General features: G+C 36.0%; 1 protein-coding gene across 20 annotated transcripts in view; it reads left to right on the top strand.

Moving 5' to 3' along the window:
• The window catches only part of elmo1 (engulfment and cell motility 1 (ced-12 homolog, C. elegans)), a 178,327-nt gene that overhangs the window by 154,626 nt on the left and 11,238 nt on the right, over window positions 1-12,463 (top strand). For 18 of the 20 annotated variants that reach the window (XR_015515841.1, XM_087294247.1, XM_087294240.1 and 15 more), the window contains 2 exons: window positions 8,593-8,756; window positions 11,140-11,252. Coding sequence is in view for 19 of the 20 variants with exons in the window: in XM_087294247.1 (XP_087150373.1) it covers window positions 8,593-8,756; window positions 11,140-11,252 (277 nt within the window). In the remaining variant the exon portion in view is untranslated. Of the gene's footprint in view, window positions 1-8,592; window positions 8,757-11,139; window positions 11,276-12,463 lie in introns of all 20 variants that reach the window. The other 2 variants (XM_087294252.1, XM_087294251.1) reach the window with 1 other exon arrangement.

The following is a 12,463-nucleotide window of genomic DNA, read 5'->3' as shown; positions in this document are numbered from 1 at the left end:
CTTGGGAGAACCGTGACAATAAGCAGGATTTGGGTTTGATCCTAACAACCAGACGCAATGCTCTGACACACAATACAATGCATCTTTGCCATGCCATGTTAAACAGCTTTTGTCCTAACTAGCATATGCTTTATTTGATGTTAAAACACTCTACTTTAAATAGCATATCTGTGACATTTATTGCCACATTCAAGCATTCAAGATTACTTTAGATTACGAAGTGCATTTAAGATTGTAAGTGCATCTCAATTACTCTGTATGTATTTTAATGTTAAAATGTTTATGTATTAGATAAGAGGGTTGTCACTATACTGGAATTCGGTACTTATTGATACTGAAATTTTACAAACGTCCATTTCCTACTAACATTTGAGCCCTGATGAGGATGTTTTTAAACTGCTCTGATTTGCCATTGTGAACAGGTGCTCAACAGAAATGACTGTGATTGGCCATGAAGGTCATCAGTTCACCAAACTCACCGCTGTTTACGGAGTATAACCACAGATACAGGGACACTGGAGCGTTTTAAAGCTGTGATTCTTCAGTCGATCGCTCGTATGTCAGCTTATAGGCAAACCAGCTGATCGACATGACGTTGAAATCTGTGTTTACACTCAGTAAACAGCGGTGAGTTCACTGAACCGACAACCTTTAAGGCCAATCAGTCATTTCTGTTGAGCACGTAAACACAATGGCATATCAGCGGTGTTAAAGAATGTGCTCAACAGCGCTCAAATGTTTACAGGAAATGGATGTTTTTAAATTTTCAGTACCAATTGGTATCAAATTCCAGTATCGTAACAACTGAATTTTCAGTATCGATTTTCAGTATCGAATGTGACAACACTATTAAAGGGTGTCCGTGGGGTCTTAAAGTTGATAAATTAATTATGAGAAATTTAAGGCCGTTAAAAGGTATTAAAAGGTCTTAATTGCATTTTAATGAGGTCTTAAATTTTATTCAAGCGTTGTTTATAGTGTTTGACTCTTTTAAAAAGCATAAGTATATTTATTTTCCTCCTAATATTAACAATGGCGTGCTTGATCTACACGATTGGTTTGGGCCGGGGTGCATCCGGCCAAGCTCCTTAGTCTGGATGAAGCTCTACACATGTAGCGAAAACATAGAGCGAAACAGACGGCAAAATGGTAAAATGTTAGTTTGAATACTCCTGGTTGGAGAAAGACGAGTTTAAACAGAGGCTGAAGCCTGTCACTGAAACCACCCCATAATTTATTCTTTTAAGCTTCGTTTCTTCCGAGCTTATCTGAGATCTGTTGCATGGTTGTGCTCCATTGGTTTATTTAACTGTCTATTAAGTAAAAGGTTTGATACTGATTAGAACTTTAAGTGGCGACGAGGTCTTAAAATATTCTGAGAGGGTCTTACAAAAGTCTTAAAAAGGTGATGAAATAGGATTCCTGCCCATACCCTGAATTAGTAAGGCCAGACTTAATCTGCAGCCATTTTTTGCTATTTCTAGTGAGAATTTTGTAAAAAATCTGCGGATTTATGCAGAATTATTTTGTCAGAATCATAACTAAAAACTTAATATATGAAAAACAAAGCTTCTTTACCTTTATTTATGTTTACAATGCAAATCCATTTAAAGGACATCCACTTATGTTGTAAACAAAGCAAGTCACTCATATAGCATATCTACTAAAAGACAGAACATATTATTTCACACACTGTATTGTAAATAAATTAAATTAACATTTTTATGTTATTTAATAATATTACTGAAATTAATTGAAAAACTGAATAAATACAAGTTTACACAAGTAAATAAATAGACTCGATGGGCTAAAAATGTGTAGATTTCTGCGCACGCAGATTCCGTGTGGGCCAACCTATTAAATAATGTACGTATTGTTGGAAGTTAAGAAAGAGATATAGAGATTTTAAAGTTTGTTCATAGTATTGTGAAAGGAAATTCACTTTAAACACGCACAGAATATTTTTATCTTATACAAGCAGTTCTTGTGTATCATATCCTTCAAATTGCATGAAAATGTCAGGATCATAAATAAAGAAAATCCACTCCCAGGCTTTGTTTGCAGCAAAGCAGCTTTTATAAAGTTGAATGTGATTTATCTTCCTAAATCCATATTTAAAAAAAACTGATGTAACTGAATAATGGCCTTTGCATAATTATGGTTAGGAAACAAATATCAATATTAATAATGTGCTGGTGTGTAAAGCAGAGAGACATAAATATGAATTTATGATGGATTGCTGTGCGAAGTTGCAATTAAAATGGGATGGGAGTGATAAATCTTGCCATCCTGATTGGAGGCGTGCTTTGATTTGGCAAACTGCTGTAGCTGCAAAAGTTGCTGTAAAAGCTACCAGTAGACTACTAAATACTGCAAGAGGTAATGTACTTCTCAAAGGTCATACTGTATATGGAACAGCACTCACCCATATCATTAGGTTTATGCATATTTCATTTTTGCTCTGTGTTCATATAGACACGACAAACGTCTTTGCGGTAAAATTACATCTTTATTTTATTTTTGTTTTTTAGGCTAATGTCTTGATCTCTAATCTTATGGTGCAATTATTAGAACCAAATTGTTTCTGTTGGTGCTGGTTAAGATTAAGTTTAAAAGTGTAGTATGTAAGTTTGACTCCCAGTGATAGAACTAGGTGTTGCATTCTTAGGGGTTGCCAGATTGAGGACCAACAGTGTGCCTGACTATCAAGCCTAACTGCTGATTTAAGGCTGATTTAAACCGATTTCTAAATAAAAGCAACAGCATGTAATAGAAGGGATATTTTCATATTAAAAATGAGTTTTTGTCCTAACCAACAGCTGACATTTATAATTTAGAAATAGTTTCTATTTTTTGCAGCTGAACAACAGAAAACTGACAATGTTCACCTTATGTGCACCTCATGTGCTTTATTCAGTGTAAAATGCTGGCATTGTGAGTTTGAATGCCATTTTGTATGACATTTATTGCTATATACTAAAAGCAGCAGCAGATAGTTCACCTCAGATAAATAAAGAAAATAAAATAAACCCTTTGAAATTTAACTTGTGAACTGCAAACCAACACTTATGAGTGATTCAGCATCTACATTTAATAATGTTAAAGAGGTTTAAAAAGTATTTATTAGATTATAAACCTTCCCATTTTGTTGGAGTGCAGTGAGTGCACTATTCTGTGATTTCTGAATGGCTGTATTTAAATTTCTGTCATGTTTTGTCAGCCAAATTGCTCATCACTGTAAATCTCATCACGTAGCGTGTTGTTAGGACACAGGGTTAAAATGTAACCTACTCACCCAATGTTTACGCTCGTAATATTTATATTATATCCTAATCAATAACCTCATGTGGAACTCTGAATCTGCGTCTCATTTAGAATTCTGTTACTGTCCACCGGAGGTTTCAGTCCGGCATGGAAAACCCATCTTCAAAGCTGAATATCTGACGTCAGCATTGTATTTCAGATAAACAAGAATGTCCACTTAGCATGTTTCTTTGATATCTGCAAATATATGCTGTTATTTTTATGCTTTAGAAGAGTCAAAAACTTACATACAGCACCTTTAATTAGGCCATCTAGAAAGAGCCGTACACCTCTAGCCTCAAGTGGTACACTAGCAAATAATGCTAAAGGCTACGCTAATTAGCATTCTTGTTATATCCTTGGCATGCCAAACATGATGAATAACTTTAATTTTTGGAATACTTTTTCATAGTTTTCCTTTTATCGTTTCGTCCTGTTAATAATTGTGTAGGAGCCATACATTGTATTTTGGCTATTGGCCACAAGGTGTCAGTAGGAGAATATATAACTGTGGCTTCACTGCATGGAGTAAGACCGTGTTGGTAGGAAGCACACAGTTTTTGACCGTATTGTATCGTCTCGTATCGTCTTGAACGTGTCATCTCGTAATTGAAGGTAACAGAGAAGTGTGCTTATAGTTAAAGAAAAGTGATTGAGTAATTCTGTTAATTGGAAGTTGATTTGACAATAAATATGTTTTTATTTACATCTATTTGCTTACGGACTCTGACTTTTACGCGTTAAAAACTTGCTCACTCTACCAACAATAGCGGCATTGGAAAGCCGCTACAAATTGTTCATTCATTGTTTTGATGTACACTGTGCGCAGCAATGTAGCTAAAAAGAAAAGAAACCTTATTTACATACTTCACCATTAGTCTGCTTGATGCATTTGACAGTCTAGTTAATCACAGTTGGGTTTGTTTGTGTTTGGCAGCTATTTGTTTGGATTGGGTTCCAATGGATAACTTAGTTTTGCACTGTGAATCTTCTTTTATTCAGCTGTTTAGCAATCAGTTTATCACCTATAAAAATTATGACTGTATATAAATATCTTTAACAGTACTGTGAGGGCCCTGAAATTTGTCTCAGATTTGTTTCCCAAGTGTAATTCAGCACGATGCTATACAAAAGCTAATTTTCTGCTATTTTATAATATATTTGCTAACTCTCCTCATGGCCTTTAATGGCTTTGGCTTGATCCCAAAGCCCACTCACTTTCCAAAGATGATTCAGAAACACTTTAATATTAAGATGAGTCCCTCATTTGTTGTGCCTAGGAGAAGCAATAGATTTGTTTAATAGCATTGTAGCTTTGACATTCAAATGCATTACATAATGCAGGTGCTTTTGAGAGCTTAATCATAGCTCTTATTTATCAGGACAAATCATAAAATATACAGAATAACAGCTTTGGTCTTAGTGCACAAACGCACACACATTCACTCCTCTGTTTGTCATTCTGTATTATCCGCAGGCTGACACTCAGTGGGCGAGTGTGTTCTGTGCATTTAGAAGCTCTGGAGAGGCGAGAGAAAGACAATAAGCATGGCAGGGCAGTCAAAGACTCGCACACTTCTTACCGAGGCTGTGACACACTTGTCTAAAAAAAGCTCCATTTCCGCTTTATTCACAAATATCACCACCCACCACATCGGCAGCTGAAATTCCACAGTTCACCTCATCCTCACGAATAAAAGGTCTGCATCTATTTCAGCCATCACGACTTGATTTAAGGAGGCTGATAGAAAGGAAGTGAGAAAGCGCTTTGGATTAATTAATTTTGAACCGTGAAAAATCTGCTAATGTGCTCGGAAAATTGCTTCCCCCGCCATAAGGGATTGTTTCAAGTGGAGACGTTCGCGTCTTTGTCCCCCCACCTGCAGCTGTCAAACCTCCACACCTCCCCTTTAAACACAGCCCTGTTATTTGAATGGAGCCGTCTTGGTTTATTTTTCCCCTCATTCTTCAAGTACGGGCATATCAGCCTAGTGATTTGAGAGGGGGGCTCTGACCTTGGCCCAGTCTTATCACTAATTAAAGCTCATCTAATCCTGAAGTGCAAGCCAGCGGCACCTGCTTCTCTGGATGACTGGGAGGGGTGCATGCGTGAATAGCAACTGGACTCAGTTCCAGCTTCCCGATTTTTTTTTTCTTGGCAGTGCTCCCCAGCTAATCACAGCATATGATCTGTAGCCCAAGGCTTGGTGCATACACCTACCCTCTGTTTTTGATTTCGAGGTGTGCATTATTCAGGCATCACTGCAGCTGGGCGTTTCTGTATCCGAGGATGAAGGAAAGCTGTCTGCTTGTGCTGAAGTGTGGGTGAAACCTTAAGTCATAGTCCAATGCTGGCTGTCAATTCTTTATGTTTGTTTGGCTTACCTCCCAATGTGTTCACATGAAGAGCTAAGGCTAGTTTTGTGTGTGTTCTTCTGTTGTGGAAGCAGTACCTGCAGGCAAAAAACTTGTGTACTTTAGACTTTATGTTTTACACATAAATGTGCGTATGTATTGTGGCAATTGGATGCAAACCCATTTCTGTCATTAGGGAAGTGACTTTTGAGGCATTAACTGCATTGCATCACTTCATTAATTGTGTATTAGGAAACTGCTAATGTTAGCCTGTTAGCACTGAAATAGCAGAATTCTGTCTGAACTGCTTCGATGAACTTGCCAATGGCAGCTGCATTTTTTTCTGTGCACCTTGGGGATGGAATAATTAGCAGAAATATTTAAAGGGCATCCATGATGAAAATCCTCTTTTGTAAGCTGTTTGGACAGAACTGTGTGTCGGTGTATTGTGTCCAGAGTCATTTAGGGGTGTTAGAAACACAAGTCTGTTTTTTTTTATTTTTGGATTTCCTGACGCTAAAATAGGATCCAGATCTATCCCATTTTGAGGCCGACCGCAACTTAATGTAGGAGTGAGGTTTTCATGACCACCTGGATTGATTTACAGTCACGTATTAACATGTCTCCTAGTAATGCGTATAATCATATCAACAAGACAGGACGTGCGGAAAACTACCGGGAATAAATGGTTTGTTCAGCTCGCTGTGAAAACAGTGCATGTTTGTGATAAAGTCAATAAATTGCTACATAATTCATAAGGGTGTCACAATTTAGATTGTAAATAAAAAATCTAATCCAAATATGTAATCGTCGATGCTGCAACCCCCCATCATGTCACGTTAGCATGGCTTTTCAAGCGAAAAACAAAAAACGTTTGTTGAAGTGCTGCGAGTCAACCTAACAGCTACAACGAACCGGCAAAAGATAGCATGGAATCCATAGGCGCAGATATTTACATTAAATGTCGCCTACCCTGTTGTTGTCTATTGGAAAGAATGCATCAATAGAGCCACCATTTTAGTACAAGGTAGCACTCCTGTGAAATGAATGGGGGACCAAGCTGCAGTGGAAAACTTTGGCCATCCAAAGCCAGAGATATACAAATATACACGTGATTAGGAGGTTTCCTGGTGGTCAGTATGCAAATTTTTTTTTTAAACGATGAAAATGATAATTTTACATCACTTTTCTACATTCATGGATAAGTGACCGCACGGGCATTCCTGACAGAGTGTGTGTTTGTGTGTATGGAAATGTACTATCCACACTCCCTGTTAAACTTGATCTAATCCGTGTCCTAAAACAACCCCGCTTCCCGCTTTCACTTCTTATTCTGACGAAGGGAGCGATTTGTTTGTGAATGAATCTTCGTTATGAACAACTCATTCACTTAGCTGACAATAATACAAGTTTCTGGCAACGCATCATCTTGTTCTCATATTTCTTTTTCATTGTTTGCTTATTTTATTCAACAAAACTAGCATAAGCCTAGTATTTAGTGCTAGTTGGTGCTACTTTACCTTATGGTGAATGCAGTAAGGGACTGTATTATCATCAATATTTGTTGAGCACAAAAGTTTGTAACATACAAAAACGTAAAAAACGAAATCTTACCTATGAAATGTTTTGCCTTTTTGCTTTGTTTTCTTTGTCTGCTCTTCTCTACATCCATACACAGTGCTAAAGTCCAGCATCTTCAGTCTGGCTTTAGTCTCGACTAGTGCAGTTCTGGGTCTGTATGCAATATCTAGTGTATATATGTGTATATATGTGCATACTTAGCATGTACACTACAGGGCTCGAAATTGCGACCATTTTGGTCGCATATGCGCCCGAAAATTAATCTATGCGACCTCATAATATATATGGGAGCATTAGTGCGACTGCAGATAATGGTTGTAGTGCGACCTGTTTTGAATTTTTCTAAAAACGTGCTGAATCGCTCTTTGGGTCGGCTGACTCGCCTGCTTTTCAACTAACACAGAAAAATGAAAATCAGCTCAGACTGAACATTTAAATTGACACAAACTGAAACCAAAACTTTTAAAGAGTGATAGAAGTGAGACTTTACTTACTTTCTTTTGTCTATTCTTTCTTGAGATGTATATATTTATTTATTTAGTTACTGATGACTGTTTTGCAGCTTTCATCCTTAAATTTAATTATTTATTATAATCTTTTGTTTATTTTGTAGCAGAAATATTATTTATTTAACTGACATGCATATATAAACAGCAGTACAAAATAAATATTTCTTACTGCAATGCTTAATTTTTGTTTGATGCAAACTATACATTTGTTTTTCATAAAGTAACAGACTTTTTATAGCAGAAAACTTGCATTCAAGCACATTCAAGGCAGCATGATAATGACAAATGTAATTCATTGTTACTATTATTGTCATTTTCCTCATCATTAATATTTTATATTTATTCGACATTCATTTTGGAATTATTGCACACAAATATCAATGTCATCACAGCATTAGTTAGATAGTTGTTTCTGGTTTTTGTTAGTCCTAATTGATGTTGTTTTAAAATACAATAAGTCCCTTAAAATACAATTTGCAGCGGTGCTTAATCATTTTTGGCGGGTGCTCCTAAATTTTTTCTGGTGCTCCTAAATTTTTTCTGGTGCTCCTAAATTTTTAAAGTTGGGAGCACCGGTGCTACCAAGTAAAAAAGTTAATTTCGAGCCCTGCACTACCTGCATGTTGTTTTTGCATTAGATTATTAAGATCATGATTATGAGAAATGTTTGTCCTTTTATGTCAATTATACTGACTACGTGCAGTATTCTTTACAAGATCAGATCGGTATTAAAATGCTATACTAATAAACCTTTAAGATATAATGATACTAATAATGAAAAGTTTGCCTTCCAGAATATGTAAAGTATAACCTAAATGATCAAATGTGTATGCTTGTGTTATAGGTGATGCAGGTGGTGAAGGAACAGATCACTCGAGCGCTCACCATCAAGCCTAACTCTCTGGATCAGTTTAAAAGTCGTCTGCAAAATCTGAGCTACACTGAGATCCTCAAATTGCGCCAGTCTGAGAGGATGAACCAGGAGGATTTCCAATCCCGGCCCATTTTGTGAGTCTCTGGAAGCTCTTCTCGTATTGATTATTTCCCTCAATCAGACTCAGCCAGGTTTGCTCCATGTGTACTGCACCTGGGTTCCAGTCCTGATTGAAAACAAGCCTTTAAATTAAATTGCAATGGCAATAATAGGAATGTATACGGCATTAGTTCATAACTCATTAAACTATAAGAGGAGACTCCATTAAATGAATTACCTGCTGCATTACAGTTGTTTCATTTGAGCTGGAATGTACAATCTGGGAGAACATTCTGTAACATCCACATGTAATAACAGTGAAATGGAAATGTCCGTGCTGAACTTCCAGAGCTTGTTAAAGGAACACTCCACTTTTTTTTTTGAAAATAGGCTCATTTTACAAGTCCCATAGAGGTAAACAGTAGAGTTTTATCATTTTTGAATCCATTCAACCTATATCCAGGTCTAGCGGGAGCATTTTAGCTTAGCTTAGCTTAGCTTAGCATAGGTCATTGATTTGGATTAGACCATTAGCATCTAATTCAAAAATGTTATTCAAAAAAAAAAGTTTAGATAATGACATACAGATAAGACAAGAACACCATTAAAAACAAAATAAGTTTAACTGAAAGGTCTGTTGGAGTCAAAGTGACATCTATTGAGGAAATGTATCAACAACGTTTGTCTTGGTCAAATAGCATTTTAAGAGATCCAACCCAGCCTGGCCATAATCTGCTCACGCTCATGCCATCAGGCAGGCGGTACAGAAGCCTTAGGAGCAAATCATTGTGTGATATTTTTATCCTGTCATTATAAGACTTTTGAATAGGACCATATTTTAAATATTATTTATGGCTGGTAAGTAATAATAAATACATATTTTAACCAACACAAATTGTTAATGTTATAACTAATAGGCATTTAAGTATTAATTTATTCCCTTCTATGATTCAAAAAAATTATTAGGTTATATTTTATATGAATATATTTTTATATATATATATTTATAAAATTATAAAAGCTTTTTTATAAAATAAAATTATAAAAGTTTTTATAGTGTTAGATGTTTTTTTTATGTTCTAGTTGGGTCTGATGTAACGTAATTTCTCATTCCAATTTGTTGTGATGTTTCCATGCCTTTTTTCAGTTTATTTATTGTATTTGTAAAACGTTGTTTTTATTTCCAGGCTTATTTATTATATGCATATTTATATTTGTTTTAATAAAAACAAGTTTAGATTTGTCTACCTGTTTGATTTTGGAGACATCTGCATCACCATATTTGACCACACTTCGTTATTATTGTTCATTTATTTGTTTTTATTTTATTTGTTATTTTGTTTGAATTTAGAAATAGTTTTGAAACAAATCTTTGTGCTTAATAAACAAAATTAAATATGTAGGCTAATGGATGTCTTTAGTGGAGTGCATACAACACTGTTTCCTTATCCAGGAAAGTAAAGGAGTAAAGAAAAGAGTAAAGAGAAAGTAAAGAGGCTGAATGGAGAACACTCAGTCTTTATCCTCGCGCTGCAGATGGTCAATTTAACTGTATTTTCGATAGTGAAGCGTTTAGTTTTTCCTCTTAAAAAGTCTGCCATGTAAACAGCAAATGCGCCATGACGTGACCCAACTGACTTTTAAAGGGAATGGGAGATTAGACTGGTTTAATGCAGGTTATGCTCAAAACACACCCATAACTCGTTTAGAAAATAAGCACAACCATGTTAGACCATTTGCCAGGGCACAAAGCACATTTTTCCATCCTTAAAATAGCAAAAGTGGATTCGGACACGCCCTTAATGCTTTTGCACATTGTGCTTTAGACTCTGTGCATAGATCATTAAAATAGAGCCCAATGTCTCAAAGTGCTCCTGTCAGACCTGAAGATCAACTGAAAAAAAAAGTAAAACTCAACTTTTGTTGTTGTTGTTTTAAGTGAAATGTTCCTTTAAATATGTAAAAGAAATATTAGAGAAGAATGTTATATTAGTGCAAAAATATGTAACATGGTTCAGTCATGGTTTGATAAATATCTTAGTATCTACTTTAACATACTTTTGTTCTTGAGAAAAGTCATTTGTAATTTCTGACATAATTACCACAGAATGTATGCAAAATACAGATTTTTTTTTTTGCAAATTACTTGATGGATATATAACATGCTGTAAATTAAACCTGTAAATGACTAATCAGTATCATAAAAGTGCTTTACATATTAATCAGTTAAATGCAGTGGCAATAATGGGCAGTAGCATTAGCAAAACCATAGGATAAAAGACTTGTGATACAAAAGGAATGTATAAAGCCCCAATGTGGCGGTTATGTTTTGAGTCTTTTTCTGTGTAAACACTTTCTCAGTGTAAGCCAGATCAGTCCTTTAAACTTCAGTTGTGTGATCCTCTGATGTTTCTCCAGGGAGCTTAGGGAGAAAATCCAGCCAGAGATCATGGAGTTGATCAAACAGCAGCGTCTCAATCGCCTGTGCGAGGGCACCTGCTTCAGGAAGATCAGCAGCAGAAGGAGACAGGGTAAGAATCAAGCACGCACAAAAGCACAAGGTTCAGGAAGGCCTTTTTGTTGCCCTTTTTACCTTTTTATTCTGGCTCCAGGGACTCGATGCTATGTCATAATGCAACAAAGTGCTGTAACAAAGCTTGGAGTGGTAAAAGCGGTCTCTTTTTTTTCCCCCCAACTCTCCAAGTTTCTGTGCATGTCAGTAGCCCAGTCCACATTCATTAACCCACAATCACAGATATATCAGTGTAACCCATCCATACAAAGAAAACAAATGGTAACACTTTGCAATAACAATGCAAAAAGTACATGAATAATGATGTATTAATTTATAAACTAAACACTACTTTATTATGAATTAATGATGAGTCAATGCACCTAAACTACAATATGATTCACAAGAGTTCATGTGTGAATAACAACTAACTTAATTACTTGTTAGTATATGTTGTTTATTAATGTATAAATTAATTAAATTTTAAGCTAAATGTAACCAACATGAACTCATGAGCTGTTAATGTATAGTTATGTCATGACTTTACTTGAAGGGGCACATCATCATTAACTCATCTATAACTACTCAGGAACTCCTGTGTTTAAACTGTTGATGTTAACAGAACACTTTTCTATTGCTATTCAGTGTAAACGCACTAGACGGAGTTCATGAGAAGTCAATAATGGGTTAATGATGATTATATAAAAGATATAACAATAAAGTGAGAGCAGGAGATCTACTGGAAAAAAATGTGGACCTTCAGAGAATGACAGAGATACTGAGGAGAAAAGGAGAGGCAGGCAGACGGATACATAGCAAGAGACAGACAAGGTGTCTAGTCTCCAGAATGATCTAATCCTGTGGTGAAGTGTGAAGAGTGTTAAATTATCCAGACTAACTGATAAAGCCTCCCTCTGAGCTCTACAGACAGCCCTCCTCTTCAACCAGCCTGTGAAAAAAAAAAGCTAAATTATATATTTGACGATCCTTTAAGTCTCCAATCTGCGCTGTAAGCTTTATCAGTCCCCCACCACTGATATTAGCTCCACACTTCCGCTCTCTCAGCACAAGACAAGGCTATTTTTCACATTTGCTAAATCATGCTGACGGTTTAATAATAGCGCTCATAAAAATATTCATAGGACGTGTAACTTTCAGAGTGTGTTTCTGTACGATAGTTGGGAAAGCTTCCATGCACATGATATTCTAACATTACAGTTACTGGACTAA

This window comes from Danio rerio, chromosome 19, assembly GCF_052040795.2.
Source record: "Danio rerio strain M-AB ecotype USA chromosome 19, GRCz13ab, whole genome shotgun sequence".
Classification (NCBI taxonomy): Eukaryota; Metazoa; Chordata; class Actinopteri; order Cypriniformes; family Danionidae; genus Danio; species Danio rerio.
The sequence above is the reverse complement of the archived record's forward strand: the minus strand, read 5'-3'. Positions and strand labels throughout refer to the sequence as shown.